The sequence below is a fragment of the Salarias fasciatus genome, chromosome 2 (assembly GCF_902148845.1).
Source record: "Salarias fasciatus chromosome 2, fSalaFa1.1, whole genome shotgun sequence".
Classification (NCBI taxonomy): domain Eukaryota; kingdom Metazoa; phylum Chordata; class Actinopteri; order Blenniiformes; family Blenniidae; genus Salarias; species Salarias fasciatus.
The window spans coordinates 7278401-7296475 of NC_043746.1; the positions used below are offsets into that span (position 1 = coordinate 7278401).

An 18075-nucleotide genomic window follows, 5' to 3' on the forward strand; every position below is an offset into this window, starting at 1 on the left:
AATACGAAAATGTTTTTATTTCTTTGAAATGCTCAACAAGGCATGTGACCATGGTGGAGTCATAAATACAAATAGGCTCATCAAACAACTGTAAAGTGGCTGTCATTGTCCGTGTCCTCCGAGTTTCCACAATGCAAATCCATCAACACGACAATACTTGGAAAAATACATAGAAAACACTCCTATATTATTAAAATGAACGACGGAAGTTCTGATAAAACGCCTTGATACCAAATCATACACGGATCCATCAACTGAGGTAAAGAACGCACAGTATTACAGTATGCTAGTTTCCAACTAGAGCTAAGAAGAGTTTTTGAAGGTAAGCATGCTCCATCTTTAATAAATAAGGTGCCCACAAGAATTTTGACAGAAGTGGTTTCGTTTCTGCACAAGTAACCAACTAGTTGACATTTTCATATATCTTAAAACATCTGCTGAGCTTCCTGAGTCGTTGAGTTTTAGACAGTTTGGTCTTCCTTTCTGAATTAATCATTACAGTAACAAAAGCATAAATAAACCATACTCCGTGAGGGGGCGTTAAAAAAAAAAAAAAAAAAGAGTGGATAAACAGACATGGTCATTGATCCGTGTCTATACAACTGTGGCTGGAAGAGGTTTTTCTCCTTAAATATCAAGTAAACGTCTCATGGCAGTTTAGTTTTTTTTTTTTTTTCCTTTTCCCTAGTTGCTGCTTACTTCTGCTCGACTAAACAAGTACTGCAGACTGAAGGCACAGTAACATCTGTACTCCGCTTTTACAAAAGAGCGTAACAAGCCTCCGCGGCGACGACGCTTGCAAACATCTACATGGGAAGTAACAGCAACGCATCAGCAGCGAGTGAACGGCGGTCAAGTTTTCGCCAACTTGGAGGAGTGCCAGCAGGTTTCGGTGGATGGCAACGCGGCGCTGTGACGGTCACACAAACACGCCTTTCTTTTTCGGATGGGAGTCGCCACCTTTAGTGCATCTCTTTGACAATCAGAAAGTTGTTACAAACACATGAAAGAAGCAGCACGTTTGGCTCCAACAGCTACAACTACCTACAGTTTCAGCTTTTCCTCCTTTGAGAGCCTGCGGTACACAAAATGACCTAAACCTGGGTACCAGGACAAGTATTTACATATCAAAACAGTGGTTGTGATCAGAAAGACATCCCGGGTGAAAGTGGCGCAAGTTATTTCCCGCCATACATTCTCTCTATGTGGTCCAGGTAGTGGTTCTTCAGTTCTTTCCTCCGCAGCTTGAACGCGTCGGTGACGAGCCCCGTCTCGGGCGTCCAGGGCTCCGGACTCAGGACCACCTTCACCGGAATCTCAAATCGTTGGAGTTTAACTGTATTTAAGAAAAAAGATTTTCAGAAATATTGTCTTTCCTTTACACCAAATGAAGCACGAAACACGGAGAGAAGAAGTCGGAGCTCTTACTGTTAGCAGCGACCTCCTTGATCTCCTTCAGCACCTCCCTCTCCATGTCGGGGTGGGTGCAGATCTCCTCCCACGTCCCCGTGATGTCTCGCTGTTTGGCCAGTTCAGTCAACTTTTTCTGGTTGGGAACCACAAAGCTGATGACGTAGTTCTGGTCACTGCGAGGGGAACATCACAGACAATATTCCAGTTGTTATTAACATTTTTTTCCCCCAATCAGCAGGTCCGTCTGTTTCAAGTCGTGGAAATCGATTCAAGCCTTCGATGAAGCTGCATTCATGACTCGACCAGGGAAATGGTTTGAAAGGAAGAGTCCGGAAAAGTAAGTGTTTGAAGCTGAAGTGTTAAATCATCACGAATCAATCTGCCGTTTCATCCAGCTCAGGTCACTGGAGTCTATCTGAGCTGAATATGAACAACACACACAGTATAAGGCTCTTCCTAGAAGTGAAGACCTGGAGGGGTTGGGAGTTTCAGTGAAAGTTTACTATTGGAAAAAAAGAAAAAAAAAAATTCAAGCACGAAACACTGCAAAATCAAATTGATTTGGATTTGAAAGTTTATACAATACAAGTAAACATAGACTCATATCAGCTGATGCAGACGAAATATCAGCGTGGAAGGAAATTAAGGGCTCCGATTGTCCTGAAGCAGACGAGGTGCTACAGAAGGAGGAGTTGGTGCATGATGGTCCATGTGTTGGGGAAACACTGCTGTTAAATTTACATCCTGTTTCTTCAGGCTTGTGATTAAATTGTGATCAAGTTTGTTCTCCAAGTTGATAACCAGTAAAAGAATATCCTCAGTCATAACTGGATGACTGACATTATCCCTGCATCCACAGGGCAATGGAGAATTTGTTTATACAAATACTTAGATGGAAATATCTAGAGTGAGAACAAATATTTATGTGTGAGCTCTGATACGAGAGGCTCTGGAAACAGCACCCTCCTTATGATAAGGCTGAAAGATAAGTCTCTGCTCAGCTCCACGCATACAAAGCCCTGTGGTTGTAGCTGTGCCGGGACAGCCAAACCAGTTTCTCTAAAACGATCGTATCAATTCTTATCTTCATCCACTCACTTCCTGTTTCAGATGTAAATCTCTAAACGGGTATGAAAAACCCCATTCAGGCCTGAAAGTGACGTTGAAACAATTTCATTGCTTAAAAGTCTTTAAAAGAACGTCTGAAAGGGCTCATGATTAAATGGAAGGTCCTGCTCACCTATTGGCATAAGCACAGATGTTGTCGATAAGCGGGCAGTTTTTCAGGGCCGACTCCACTTTTCCCAGAGACACATACTCCCCGGCCTGCAGCTTGACCAAGTCTTTCTTGCGATCTAAATAACAGAACAAAGGTTAGAAGACGAACACAACCATGGCAACTTTTGTTTCTCAAAATTAGGTCAGCATGAAGTCAGACTGGTTTGAGATTTTAAAAATAATTGGCAGGGGAAAAAAAAAAAAAGAAAAGAAGAAAGATACACACCCACTATTTGAAGACAACCATCTGGATAAATCTCTCCGACATCCCCGGTGCAGAACCACCTCTGACCGTTTTCATCCACAAAGAAGTCCTGGTCGTTGCTCTCGGCCCGGTAGTAGCCCATGGTGACGTTGGGGCCACCGATCAGGATCTCCCCTCTTGGATGTGGCAGGTCTTTGCTGGTGTATCCACCTGATTAGCGTGAGAGGCGCAACCATAACAAGTAATTACCCAGCAATCCAAAAAATGCCTCGCATTCTACACTGTAAGCACAGCGTGTTCCGACAGGCTTCGAGCAGTACCTTCAGCCCAGTCCCTGAGTCTGATCTCACAGCAAATCAGAGGAGCTCCCACGCGACCCGTGCTGATATCCGCAACTGTAAAACGATTCAGAACATGTCATCTTTCACACCTTCTCAAGGTCGTACCACCTTTTTGTTTGCTTAGAATCTGGTCTCACCCTCTGTGATGGTGCCGGCTCCACAGGTTTCCGTCAGGCCGTAGCCCTGGCCCACCGGGCAGCAGAAGCACACGTTCATGAAGCGCTGCGTGGCCGAGGACAGGGGGGCTCCTCCGGACAGCATCATCCTCACCCGTCCTCCCAGCAGCTTCTTCACTTTACCAAACAGCAACCTGCAAAACGCCCAGATCACAGGTCAAACAAACTACACCACCGCCCGTCACTGGACGGAGCTGGAGACGAGCGTCCTTACGCATTGCAGAGTGGTGCGTCGTAGCCCCTCTTTATTTGCTCCAGTTTGTATTTGTAGCCCAGGGTAAACAGCGTCTTTTGAATCACGCTCATTTCCTGCACTTTGCTCATCACATTTCTGTTGATGCGATCCATGATTTCCTTTTAAGGAGAAAACATAGGATCAGTCCAGGTGCTGGATGACCAGACGTTAGGCAGGGGGGAGGGGGGGGGGGGACGTGTGAAACTGAGTGGGCATTGCAGAAGAGGAAGAGAGTGGTGAGAAGTGGGCAGAAGAGAACATTTAAGATGGATTCTCACCGGTACAGCTGCCATCAGGGTGGGTCTGAGCACAGAGCAGTCGCCTTTACTTCCCTTCTTTATCTTGGTGGACTGAATGGAAAAGATGAGGGAGACAAAAAAAAAAAAAAATCAGATTACATTCTCGATAAGCCAATAATGACAGGGATCAAGCAATGTCACTGGTGAAACATTGTACCTGGTCTGATAGTGTTTGGGGGGACGAGTAGCCGATCCGGCTGCCGTATGTCACACAGGAGATTTCAGCAGTCATTTCCAGAACGTGCGCCAGGGGCAGATAAGCTATGTAAGTATCATCGGGCCTGATGGGGCACAGGAAGAGAGGGAAGAGGTCAGAGCCGGGACTGAGTGTTCACTTTCTGTTCCTCTTTCCAGTGCTCAGTGGCTTCAGCTTCTTTGGGCATGGTTTGCAGTCTGTAGCAGTCACCGTGTGTGTGTGTGTGTGCGTGCGTGCGTGCATGCTGTACGCTGAAATGTTAGAGTATCCCGGATCTCATCAGTCATCGGGTCAAGTAAACACACTTAAGTGGAATGAAGGCTGGTGATTTCTGATCTACTGATACAGGTTAAAAAAAATGCATCGATAAAAATGTAGAAATTAACTTACAAGTTAACAACTTGGACAGTGAGTGCTTTGCCTATCTCTGCTTTCAGCTGTGGAAATCTAAAACATGATAAACTCAATCATTCTTATCAAGTGAGGTTTTTTTCAGTTCACTTGGATGAAGTGATTCATCTCTGTTGGAATACGGTTTCTGTGACTTCGCCATGCGTAATTCTCAAGCATGTAAACCCCTTCATTACATTTCTTACATAAATATACGTGTTGGAGCAGATGCCGATGTCGGGTGACAACTTGATGGTTGGCGGCAGCGGCTCACAAGCTCGAGGTGGTAATTCAAGTTCTACGTTACAACCTGTGAAGAGCCGGCTGATTCACTCTGCTGCAATTAGGTGACCCCAAGAGAAACACGCACCCAACCTGAACCTAAATACTCTGAGGCTACGAGCTCACAGAGCTGCTGTGAAAGTGGAACAGAGGTCTGACTGGACCGGTTGTAGCCGTTTCATGCTGGATCGTAAACTTTAGATGCGAGTGACGAGCGTGACGCGACTCATGTTTCATCACATTAGGAAAAAATAACCCAAACAGACGGTAACGTTCAGGTTTTGAGAAATCAGAGTGAGATAAGATGAGACAAGATTAACTAAGTTAATCATTTTAAACACTGAAACTAGCATATTGATTTCTAAATGATCAGGACCAGGATGCAATTAAAGCCACGTACCCGAGCCCAGGGATGCGTTCACACTGGCCTGTCATTCCTGCAATCAGGTTACTGTGGACAATCATGACTCCTTTGGGTTTGCCGGTAGAGCCGCTGGTGTACATCACCACAGCCAGATCCGAGGGCTGGGGCTTCACAACTGGAATCTCCACTGCCAGAGACAGAAAAAAAAAAAGACTGTGAGCTTCTCCATCTGAGAATTTTTCCTACAAAAAAAAAAAACAAAAAAACAAAAGCAGATCCACAGTGAGTCAGAGGAATCCGTACTGTTTTCAGGCAGCTTGCCCAGGTCTTGCACAGCTTGCATGCTGTGGAGGACGAGTCCTGGTGGGTAGCCTTCTGTGCTTAATTTCTTTTGGTCTACGTAGATCACATGCTTCAGTTTTGGGATATGTGGCAGCACATTCTGAAAAGGGGAAGAAAAAAAAAAAACACCAAAAACTTCACTCTGGTTTCACAGCAGCATTTGCCAATTTCATGATTTCCTTTATGATTCACTAAAATTATTCCACAACAAGCATCTGACCTGCAATACGATCTCTCTTCTGCGTTTGATTCATTCAGTATTGACACAGATTCATAAACTGCATTTCAGGTTTTATCTTGAGCTCTGAGAGAACATGTGGAGCAGATTCTTCTCCACATTAGGCTCACGGATCACATTTTCTTAACTAAATCTAAGCAAACGAAGATTTTTCAGCCAAAAGGTGAGACTGTACAGTGAGAAAAGCTTGAATTTGCTTCCTGAAACACTTCACAACAGATACAGTGTTCATTCATTAATTAGTTTGATGTTTCATGAGACACCCAGCTGATTTCTACATTCCCTCATACTAACCTCAATGTTGAGGAAATGTTTGCTCCGTAACAAATTATATTCGCATGATGAACTTTTTTTATAGCTACTTCTTTAGTCACACAGGTTTTATGAAAATAAATAAAAATAAAAGTTGCTCACTTTCAGTCTGGTCTCAAGCAGCTCGGTGCTGGTAACCAGATGAGTAACTCCAGTCTCGTTGAGTCCGTACGCGATGGCGTCCTCTCCCAGCGTGGCGTAGAACGTCACCACTGCAATGAACGAAAAGACACTGACCGAGGGACATTCTCACTTTGGAAAAATAACATGAGTGAAGTCGTCTTACGTGGGAAATTGCGCCTGAAGCAAGTCTGAGCGGTGAGCATCCACTCTGCTCGGGTTTCGCAGAATATTGCGATGGTGCTTTTGGGCTGCTGTCCCAAAGCTGCCAGTCCGTTCCCAAAATCAGTGATGATGGTGTCCACGTCATTGTAAGACAGCCACCTATACTCCCCAAGGATCAGCTGGCAGGGGGAAGGGTGAATGTCAGTGGAATATTTAGCATTTGTTGATGTTCCAAGCGTCTGCCAGTCAGAAGCATACCTTTTTAAAGACTTTCCCGCTGGGCTGAACCTCGTTTTCTTCGCTCAGTACGTCTCGTGTTCCAAGGCACTGGGCATCTCCAAAGCGCTGCACAGCATGGTTGAACAGCTTGTCCAGCGTGTCTTTGCCCGGGAAGTCTTCCCTCGCCAAGGAATCGAAATGATCCACGGAGCGGTACGGTCCGTCGGCGCGGCCTGACGTGGAGCGAGCCTTCACCCGCTTGGCCCGCTCTCGTTTCTGGCCCGCTCCGGTGATGAAGTACCAGGGCAGGAAGGACAGGATGGAGTAGAGCCACACTACGAGGTGGACTGGAGAGAGGAGGATCGCCTGGAGCGTGGAGTCTGACTGGAGTCCCATAATGTTCCCAGGAAGAGTTTGTGTGAGCAGAACAGGTTTTTTTTTGTTTGTTTGTTTTTTTAAAAAGAGTTTCGTTTGCGAGATGAATTCGTCAGAAAAAGAAATGCCCCTGTGTGAGGCTGTTCTGATCAATCCGCTGTTTCCCAACTGTTTTGCCTAAATTTGAAAGAGAAAAAACAGTTGAAATTAACTTAAAAAAAAAAAGAAGACAAAATTCTCTCTTTGTGAATCAGAAGTGAGCCACTTGCTGCTGCAATCACCAAACTAACTCTTCTTTTACCCAACCTTCCTTGTCATTCCCATTCACTTCAGTGGATCTGTGAATTCTTAGTGCTGGGTTTTATCTGCAGCTCCTGAGGAACACGCCCTTCACCAACACAAGGCCCCTCCCTTGTGTTCAAACACCTGTCGGCATTCTGGCAATAAAAGAGGGGTTGTTCTAAAAAGGTCACACAGGGATGAAGCCGGGCAGGCCCCTCTGACCGGGCAGTCTGTCATCCGCTGGCCACACCCCTGCGAGTTATGTCGAAGAGGATCGAGCCGCAGACGACCAATGACAGTACTCTTGAGGCTCACCCCACTCGGTGGTCAGTGAAAGGCCACTTTAGGTCAAGCAAAGCTCACAAATGACCCCACAGTGCAGGGTGGGTGAAGGACTTCCTAACTAAACACTATCATTGGGGGAAAAACAGCATCATCACCCTGGACAATGTTTCTCAAGCAACAGCAAGCAAGTGCAAGACAAGGAATGCAAACACATATTGGGAAACTTAGTAATTGTAGCTTGCGGATGTCGGGGATTGTGCAGAATCAAAAATCAAATTACAAAACAGACAAAAGAAACATAAGCTTTTGTGTTTTCACACTGTATTTGTAATGAAGACAGATCGTATCTCTTAAACAGAGAAGGTTATAACACAAGAGATGAAATGCAAATGAAGATTTCTCTTATCACAACCATCAGAGTGATATTTATACTCTAAGAACAACACCAAATTGTTCTGAATGTTTGCTGGGATGAGTTGAGGGGTTTAATCTGAAAATCAGATGCAAAGACTAACTGGAAATCCAGATTTAGAACAACAGGACTCCTGGGATTTTTATATAATAAAAAATACTAAACTGATCCTATGGCTTTTATCAGCCCCAAAGATAAAGTCTTTTCTTAATTACTTTATGTGCTGATGATAATGTGGAAAGTACAAAAAGATTACATGGATTCACTGGCTGCAATTATTCAGTCGGTAGCAGATTTGGATGTTTGCTTCTTCTCCTAGGCGATCAAGCAAGTGTGTTTTCAGGTACTGCTTGTTTGGGAAAGGCTGTGTGAATCTGCTGTAAGAAAACAGGTGTGCGATTGCACCTGGGTGTCGAGATGGTAACGTTTAATTTAGGATCTGGAGGCGAGCTCTCAGCAGACATGAGCTTTTTCCTTTTGTTTTTTTAAATATATCAGGAGCATTGTGTAATGGATCATTCAAGAGGTCAAATCCCAAAATCTAATTATTGGATTCCACCATAACTGGACGACAATCCAGATCTATGATAACTACATTCCTGTGAATTTCGAAGCGTCTCCAGTGGGGCCATTACTTTTTGGACTGCAGTCCATCTTGAGGTGAAGCCATTAGCTGAACATAGATGCTTTACATCCAGAGAAGATATCAACAGTTCAGCCAGAAGGTAAAGGTATTAGATTTACTTGTTTTCAGATTTTACGGTGAAATGAAGAGGTGAAGTGAAGAGTGTGTTTGAAGCGCTGCTTCTTAGAGAGAGGCTGTGTGTATTTATTTGTGGAAACAGGTGGGTGGTGGGATGATATAGGGTAGCTCCAAGGATAAAAGCATTTCCTCCCATAAATATTCAATTTGTACAACAAATTGTTTCTCTTTACCTGAGATTTCTGTGGAATTATTCTTATATATTGTGTGGAAACTCAAAGAAAAGGGTAGTTACATCAATATGAAGTAAAATCCAGGAACAGGCTGTACCTGGCCTGAAGCAGTGATTCACAGGAGGTGAATCATGTCTAAGTACGTCAACCATGTCTGTATATCTTAACTTAAGATCCTGGCTGCAGTCCCGGCGATAAGGTGCTGATAATGACGCGCGTTATCCGGAATTTTGTGCAATAGCAGGACTTGAGGTGTAAACTTCGAATGATGGATGTTTCGGTAGGACCACACGCTTTTATCTCCGGGTGAAACAGCGCGTGCTCATCATTTTAGTGACAACAAGCGCTTTTCGGCGCAAATACAACATATCGCTCTGATGAGGATGATAAACATAATGTACCAGCACGGATTTTATTCATTAAAGTAGCAGAGAATGCTACGAATTAGCATTTTAAACGGCGAAACGCTCCAGTTCAACGCGTTAACCGACATCACATAACAATAACACCGCTTTGGAAGCATCATTCTAAATCAAGACCTCCTAATATGGGGGAGTGATCTCAATAAAATGAGGCGTCTGTTTTGTCCCACATTAGCCCCGAAAGCGGGATGTCCGCCTAAAATGATGACAAAAAGCCGCCACACGCCGCCGCTCCTGCTCAAACCCGTCGGCAAGTTAATTAGCCGCCAAGGATGTAGCTAAACCCATTCAACATCACCCTCTGAACAAATCAACCCGACACGAATCAGCAAAGGGATCAAAGCTGTAATAAGATTAGAGTAGGGCGCCAGAGAGTGATACCATGCTTAACTGGCAAGCTGGAAGGCTTTCTTACCTCGATAGGAGGAAGGGAAACCCGGTCAGTCGTGTCTCAGCTCAGAAATGACCGACAGTTACCTTTTCTGTGAGGCTAGAAACCCGGAACAACTACGTCATCTGAGTCCATATTTCTCAACCAATCAGAAGCCGAGGCTGGTTACGTTTTTTTTTTCCCTCTTTACGTCCGTTAGTTGATAAATACCCAACAGGAAGTGAGCGATCCGTCTGTTCACAGCGGTGTTACTTCAGTTCAAATCCTTCTATTCTTTCTAATATGTACATAAATTAAAACTAAATCCTCTCATATCAGTGACGTTTGTTTTGCATTGTCTGGAGACAATAATTCAGACTTTTTTTTTCAACAATTCACTTTAATTCATTGGCATGGTAAATTAATTTATTTAGCACCATTCAGACACAGGGCAATTCACAATGTTCTACAAGGAAGTTCACATTAAAACAAGACAATTTTTTTTAAAAAGAAATGCAATCACACGTATGAATGAAAAACAGCTATGACCAAATGTTTCTGTTTAGTTTACAGTCAAATGATGTGAAAAAATTGACACAGTATTTTCTTTAGTTAAACCAGAACGTTGGCAAGGAAAAAATTGTACATTTGTTGCATAATTCCCTTTTTTTTTTTACCATTTGATGTACTGTGGTTTGAAATGTTGTGAAATGTTACAAAAACCAAATCCTCTGTTGCAAACTCACTGCAACAGTATGGTTTTGATGGTGAAGACACGTCACAAGCATCAAGGCAGCGAGCATTCACTGCTGCTCTGTGCTGTGCTATGTCCACTACACTCACTAAAACACAACAATCTCCAGTGCTTAAAGCGACACTAAGGAACTTTTCAACCTTAATATAACATTTTAATATCTTTTGTGTTGATACGTCCACTTACAACCAGTTGAATGACCCTCTGTCACGGCCTGAGGGCGTCAGTATTGCGTTCACTTGGACTGAGCAGCTGTGAGGAGGGTGGTAGGAACCCTGCACACTAAAACACTCCAAATGTGCAAACTGCTTTACGGCATGCGTCACATCATGATATAACATTGTTTAGCCACCATTAGATTCATTACCTCGTCGCTATCCGTCCTTCACACAGCCGCTGGAAACAAATGAAGGCGAGTTCAGTCCAACAGCATGCCACCGGGAGCAGCATTTTACGACGTCACGCGCTAGGCCTCATGGGAACTGTAGTATTCCTTCAGGCAAAACACTACCGCTTTTGTCCACTGGCGCCGCCAAAATCAACAAAAACTGAAAGTTCCTTAGTGTTGCTTTAAGTTGACAACAGCAGTAACTTTTTTTTAAATAAATTAAAAAAATTCCCAACCATTTTTTTCTTAGCAATTCTTAAACTTAAAACGTTTTCCTGTAGGCATGATTTTAACCTGAGTCTCCAGAAGGTCAGGTGTCTACAACCTTAAATAAGCAGCTGTGTCTGTTTTACAGAAAATAAAATGTATTTGGAGCTGCAAAACATATAACCTTCAAAATGATTATCACACACTGTCAAGATTTTAAGATATCATTTTGCCAAATCAGAAATTGTATTATATGCTGATTAAACTGTAGAACCACTTGTATTTTCAGACATTTTATCTCTTTTCAGCCTGCTGTTAAACCGTTTTAATCGTTTTGACAGTTTGAACTTTTCAGCAATTTTGTCCTTTTTTTCAGCTCTTTTAGCTTCTTAGCTGTTTCAAATGTTTTAATCTTAGCCATTTCGACATGACTTTTCCTGATGCATATCAAACATGCATGTAAACATGTGAAATTCATCTACAGTAAGAGGCAAAAGGGTTGTAGATGACAAAGTAAATAATTGTTTCATTATTCAAGCGTCACCTGTGTCATCAGAATAAAAACTCAAGGATACAGATACATTTCACTGAACACAGCCCCATGCATTCCTTTGTCCTTAACACTGTGGATTTGTTTCGAGCTCTGCAGCTGTTGTAAATTTCGACAGTCAGGTCCAACACCAAATCATAGATATACACAGACTTTCAAAGGCCAATGTTTTCTGTAAACACAGGTTGCCATGCCAATGTCGCCCTCATGTGGTTACAGAGCAGCAGACAATAAAGTCATTTAGACCACTGCTTTGTTTTGCTTGTATTGTCAGTATTATTCCTTGAAATTAGACTCCATTAGACCTCAGCGGACATATTTATTCCATTGTCGCATAGTTTATTCAATATTTTCATTACCAATATTTGATTGAACACAAATTTACACAGATGGTGCTGCTGATTTATAAACTGTATGTCCCGCATATAGGGCCAAGAAAATAAAAACATCCAATACAGCAAATGCAATGCATAAATATTTCAATAGTGTAATATTATAGCTGCATATAGGTTACGATAGGTATGAGGAGCTCTTCGTGTGAAACGTGCACACTGTTCCCAGAGCATGAGGCCTGAAGGAGGCGGTGCAGCCCATTGATTTAGACAGACATGGTGGAGGCCCACGTGTTTAGTGGACCTGAAGAGCCTCCTGGTTACGACTCTGTATGGCTCCAGCCAAGTCAAACAAAGCCATTCATGTGGTTTATTCAACCCTCTGTTTAAATATATGACACTTTACACAGTTATTAGTGAGTTAATGAGGACTTTGAGGCTTAAATGAGTGATTGATTGAGGAACTTTGTCCCTCTCAGTCTTTAACAAATACAGACATGTTTAAACTATACAAGTAGTGTGAATTATGTTGTGTTATATGCAGATGTGTGAACTTATGATGGTTTGTTTTACTGAAATATTTGTAAAAAGATTTTGTTCATTTTATTTAGTTCAAGTAAACCATATTCTGTAGATTGCTTTCATGAAGGACATCAGGGCCAGCAGAGAAGTCCTAATATCTATTCATTTATATTTGTTTTGGAACAGGTTTCTCAGAATACTGAGATTAAATTCAAGGGAAAATGTTAGAAAACAAATTCAGATTTCCCAGAAAAGAAAAAATCTGATGCAAATGTCAGGATTTTCCCTTTCATAAAATCAGATTAAAGCCATACTTTTGTCTTGCATCTCATAATTCAATACACTTTTTCATATTATGACTGCAAACCCCAGAGATTAACGTCAGAAGCAAAGCCCCCATTGGACGACCGATGTGTATTTCCATTGGAGCTCTGACTTAAATAACAGAATCCTGAATTTATGTCTAAAAATTTCTAAGATAATATTCAGAGATATTATGTTTTTCTGTTTAATTTCAATTTGAATCTCAAAATCTGAGTAAATCTCGAGATTCTATGAAAAAAATAAAAGTCAGAAATCAAACTTATTTTTCTCTGCATTCAGATTTTAACCTCAGAATCTCACCTTTTGAATCTCCTCCACTTTACGGTATTTGTTCGTTCAGCACGGTATATTGTTTTGTGTTCGCTATCACTTTGTTTTTCTTCCCCGATAACTTGCCCCCCCCCCCCCCCCCACCCCCCCACCCCACCCCCCGGACTGTCACCGCCCACTCGGACTGCCCATTGCTCAGAAACAGTCGCACTGCATCCCCGCCCGTCCCACGTGCCCCACATAGCTGCCGTACAAAAACATGACGGGCTGCGGCTACAAACACACCACATGGTAGCTCCTCCACGCCGTCGGCCGCTTCAGGGACGCCAGCAGGCCTCGGACTATCCGCTTCTCCTCCCGACCCCTCCTCCGAGTTCAAGCTAAACTCGCGAAGCCTCCGCGTCGGAAACTGCTCGCTCGTGTAGACTGACACGTCCTGAAGTCGTGAGTTTGCGTGATTTTAGTGAGTTTGTAGCAGCAGTCTCCACTCCGTGTGCAGCGGCCAGCAGCTAGCATGTCGACTGGTACGAGTCAAGTGAAGAGCTGCCCCATCCCCACCAAGGTGCTCACCCTGAAGGACTGGTCCCAGCTACCGGACTGCTACAGCCAGACCCCCGGGGGAACCCTCTTCTCCACCACGCCTGGAGGTAAGGACATCAGGCGTCGTTCAGGGATCACTGTCGTTACAGGATTAGCCACAAATAGGAGCTAATCTCTGCTAAATGTTTGTGCAAACTCATTAAGAAAGCACACACGCACGCCACGGCCGTATAAAGCTTTTAAAATGCTATATCTATTATTACTTTTGTCTACAAACAATAAAAAATGAACCGAAAACCAGTTAATAAAAACATTTCCGTGCCCCCAGGCTGTTGACTGGATTTAGCCCCCATGTTGTCAACAAGTTTACTTAAAGCTTAAATTCAGTGTTTGGTTTAAACGTCATATGCTTTTTGGAACTTGTAGCAGTACTTCCTCCTACGTTAATGCAAATCTAAAGCGCCTGCGCGTCTCTTTTGTTGTTTACATTTAGTTCAAACACGAGGTGTGCATGAGGCTTTATGTAAACACCAGGTTTTCCTGCACATTTCGGTCTGATGTAACATCGACCTGCGGCTGCATCACTAACCGGGATGTCCCGAGACAGACAACAGGACCAGTGTAACTCGTGACAGAGGGTGTATGTGTCCAGCTGTCAGCTCTGCACCGTGATTGGCCTCCGCAGGACTGTAGGAGTGAAAGGCCGTCCTATCCCCGCTGATCTCTGGGTTTGAGGAACAGTAGAGAACGTTCTGTACAAGTCAAGGTGGGAGGGCGAGCAGAGAGGGGGGCTGTCTTACGCAGGGGTGGGGTGGGGTGGAGGGAGGCTGATTGATGCAATATATTTTGTTTGTGCCCCAAATGGATGGCACAGGGCAAAGGAGCAGAGTTGGGAGGTTGCGAAATAAGCCTCACTTCATGAGCAACACATGGCGCTCTCCTCTCAGGGGTCACAGCCTGTGCTGCTGGGCCAACCCTGTTATTTTTCCTATTTTACATAACTGCCCGGCCACTGGTGCACACTGGCGCTGCCTTGTAATTCAGAGCTTGCAACTATAGGTTGCATTCCAGCCCTGCCCCCCCCCCCCCTTTTTTTTTTCCCCCTCTACGCCAGCTCTTTCTCCCATCTCCCCTCCCTCTGCTTTTCCTTTGTCCTGGACCAACTGCTCAGTTATTACATAAGGTGTTTTTCCTTACAGTCAGAGTGAGCTGATAACTGTACACAGTGGGTCAAACTCCAGAGAACAGAAACAAACCACTCCTTGATGCTCATGTCCTGTCAGACATGCCACAACAAGTCTTTCCTCACTGCATTGTTTTAAAGGAGCCAGACAGTTTTTTTTTTTTTTTTTTTACAATTGTGGTACCTCTGCAAAAAATTAACAAAATAGAAAGGACATTCTTGGATATAGCATCTGTCATGAATAATGAACCCAGTCAGAGTTGAAAATACTTGGTTTTAATCCCATAAATCCCTGCTTTACCATGAGACTGTTTTGTTCTTTGATTTCCAAGAACTCATTCCTTCAGCAGCCGTCCACTTCCCCTCCCAATGCGTGCGCGCACACACACACACACACCCTCAGACAGGGAAAGTTTCCTGATTCAAATTTCGTGGAGTAGCAAATTACAGTACTTCATTCCTGATGTGCAGCTTTCCCCACATGCAAACGTTTTCCAGTAACAGCCCTGCTGTGGTTCCATCTTGTAAACCGAGCCGATTTTATTGGTTTGTATGCAACAAAGGTCAGACTAGACTTTTCATTGCAGCTCCTCAAACATCATTTTCTTTGTTTTGCTCCATTTTTCTTTTTAAACAGGCACCCGCATAATCTACGACAGGAAGTTCCTCTTGGATTGTCGGAACTCCCCCCTCGCCCGGACCCCCCCTTGCTGTCTGCCCCAGATCCCAGGGGTGACAATACCCGCCACGCACCCCATGGGGAAGCTGCAGGACCTCAAAGAGGAGGCAGAGGAGGAGGAGAAAGACATTGCAGGTAAACACACACTGCTGGTTAGTTGCTGCACACACAACGTTGATCGACTTAACATGACTAGTAGCGGGTCTCGCCGAATAAACAGACAAATTGAAGTCTCTTAGAGCCTGTAAGTCTCTCAGATATTCAGCTGCTGTGGAACTCTTGATGGTTTTTTTTCTTTTCCTTCTCCTGCCTCTCAGTGCTAACACAGCAGACAGGTGCTGGGTTTGCTGCGCCCACATTTCTCATAGCACTTGTGCCGCACATCAGCCGAGTGTTTCAGAGGCTCTGACCTCTTCGGCATAACCGGGATTTAGCACCCTCTAAAAGAACAGGGCCAGCAGCTTATTACGGAAGTTACTTTTATATTCCCCGCTGTGACCCCACATCAGGTTTTTTTTTCTTTTTTTTCTTACCAACATGAAGCTTTGGCAGAGAGAACGGAAGTAGCAGTTTAATTTAAAATACAGACTTGCATGGAGATTTGGTGTTTGTGAAAAGAAGTAGTTGTTACCACAGAAGAGAAGTAGTTGTTACCACAGAACTGTCAGTCTGATCTCAGTCGCTGTGGTCAAACCAAAGCCCGTGAGGATTAACTTTGACCTCTTTTTTTTTTTTTTTTTTCCTTCCTTGTTGGTAAACACTCAGTGGGGGTTTCATGGCGGCAAACTGTGGCCTTTTTTGTCTTATTCTTTCTATTATTTTGTTTCTCCTCTTGCCAGTTCTCATTGTTTTGATAAGATCTGGTGGTTGCCCCCTTCCTCTGTTGTCCGTTAAGGTGTGGTTGTGCTCGGGCTGCAAGTGTTGAATTGCCGGCCGCTTGTCAAACATCTTGTCTCTTTCTAATCGGATCCGTTTTCTGTCTGTTTCCAACAGATGACAGCCAGTTCGAGATGGACATCTGAGCTGCAGTATTACCTCCTGTGGAGAGTTCTAAGTTAAAACACCTCCAAGGTCATTGATGACTGTTATGCATTACACAAAGTTTTTTTTTTTTTTCCTAAATAAAGCTTCTTTGAGGAACCAGGAAGAATGAGAAGATGAAACTGTAGGGTGTATTTTTTTTTTCCACCCTGAAAGTGTGTTAAGCCAATGAATTGTCTTGTTTGTATTAAATGGGTTGATTGGTTGCTCACTCACTTTGGAGCTGCAGCAGGATTGGAAAAAAAATCCAATTTGATTTAACTTTTTTTTTAATCTTTTGTAAATAATAAACTTGTACTATGTAGCCTTTTTTAAGTTGGGAAATCTGATTGTCACATTGTGACAATGTAAAGGATTTTTTTTTTTCCAGTGCAGACGTCAGTTTTTGTTTTGTTATATATCCCCTCCCCAAAGAGACGGGCCAGGTTTGTTTGTGACAGAACAAGTGCCTTCTTCCAGTGGGGGTTTCAGGGCTTTGTGATAATACAGCTCCTACTTTGTTTTTTACGGAGGGAGAGAAGAAATGTGAAACAAAAAAAATTAAATAAAAGCTGTAAAAACAATCGCCAGGCGTGTCTTGTGTTTATCTTCTTGAAATGGGTCACGTCTTATGTGGTTATTGCTGTTCCAGTGTGACGTAAAGCATCATAAAACCATAACATGAGGTAACACGTTCCTTATGCTTTGCTCTTGTCTTATCGGTGACTGTCTGACCTCCCATTTCATGGTGATTGACAAAAGTAAATGCAAACTAAGCAAATTGTGGGCATTGTTGATATAATTGGACAGTGAAGTAGATGGGCCTGTCACTGACGTGTAATCAATGAGAAATGATGGATCAAATGGAAGTTGATACAATCCATGCTTTGCTTTGCGAGGCCATTAAAAAAAAAAAAAAAAAATCAATGCCAAAAGTTTGGTTTCTGTAAAGATAAGTACATAAAAATATGAATGAGCTTCCAAAGCACACCGAATTCAGCACTGATGTAGATACTGGAACAGTAGCTTATCAAAACCATGTGACATTTACTGTTTTACTTCCCATGAGTGAAACTGTACTGAAGGTATTGTTTAGCTTTCAGCAGCAGTCCTTACACATAATGTGGCCAACATTATGTGGAGCTGATTTTTACTCCTTGAAAACAACCCTCTTCAATGATTGACATGTGGAGCATGAGTTATTGATCCCTCTGACATTCAGGCTTAGCTGTTCTCTGCTGAAGTGCGCGATCGTCTGACTGAAAGGTTCTCTCAGGTTTTCAGAGGAAAGGTTGTGGGTGCCTTTGGGCCTGGCAAGCGATCAATCAACCAGAAACCATTTGATTATTTTGCATATATTCATTTTCTATTTCCACCGTACGCGAGTCACTGATGTGGGCAGGGACATGAAAGGAAGGATTTTCCTTGGGCAGGTTGCAACACAGAGTCGATCACTTGCCCACGGGCACTTTCACCATTAATTTGAGTTCAAGGAGAAAGCCAATGGTGTCACAGGAAAACATGCATATTCCAGATTGATTTGGCATGTTCTTGTGTGTTTTTGGAAGTTACAAATTACTTTTACCTTTGATGCAAGAAAAGAGTTGTGGAGCTGCTGTCTCTGTCCTAATCCCTCCTCGGTGTTGGTG

At 43.3% G+C, this 18075-nt stretch overlaps 2 protein-coding genes across 3 annotated transcripts; one reads left to right on the top strand and one right to left on the bottom strand.

The window, feature by feature from the left end:
• Positions 1-26: 26 nt before the first annotated feature.
• acsl4a (acyl-CoA synthetase long chain family member 4a) lies at positions 27-9774 on the bottom strand. 2 transcript variants are annotated; one of them, XM_030106742.1, is made up of 15 exons: positions 9703-9774; positions 6615-7127; positions 6358-6535; positions 6174-6283; positions 5483-5621; positions 5216-5366; positions 4105-4228; positions 3927-3998; positions 3628-3767; positions 3375-3547; positions 3217-3291; positions 2918-3106; positions 2654-2768; positions 1429-1586; positions 1179-1336 (listed from the first exon to the last, which is right to left on the bottom strand). In XM_030106742.1, the coding sequence occupies exons 2-15, from the start codon at positions 6969-6971 to the stop codon at positions 1179-1181; spliced, it is 2139 nt and encodes a 712-aa protein (XP_029962602.1). In that variant the 5' UTR covers positions 6972-7127; positions 9703-9774. The 2 variants fall into 2 exon arrangements, with proteins under 2 accessions (XP_029962609.1, XP_029962602.1); XM_030106749.1 differs by lacking the exon at positions 9703-9774 and having other exon boundaries at positions 27-1336; positions 6615-6971.
• Positions 9775-13253: 3479 nt separating this feature from the next.
• Positions 13254-17012, top strand: eif4ebp3l (eukaryotic translation initiation factor 4E binding protein 3, like). Its single transcript, XM_030107374.1, has 3 exons — positions 13254-13651; positions 15365-15541; positions 16400-17012. Exons 1-3 carry the CDS (start codon positions 13519-13521, stop codon positions 16426-16428), a joined length of 339 nt encoding a protein of 112 aa, XP_029963234.1. The 5' UTR covers positions 13254-13518; the 3' UTR covers positions 16429-17012.
• The last annotated feature ends 1063 nt before the right edge of the window (positions 17013-18075 follow it).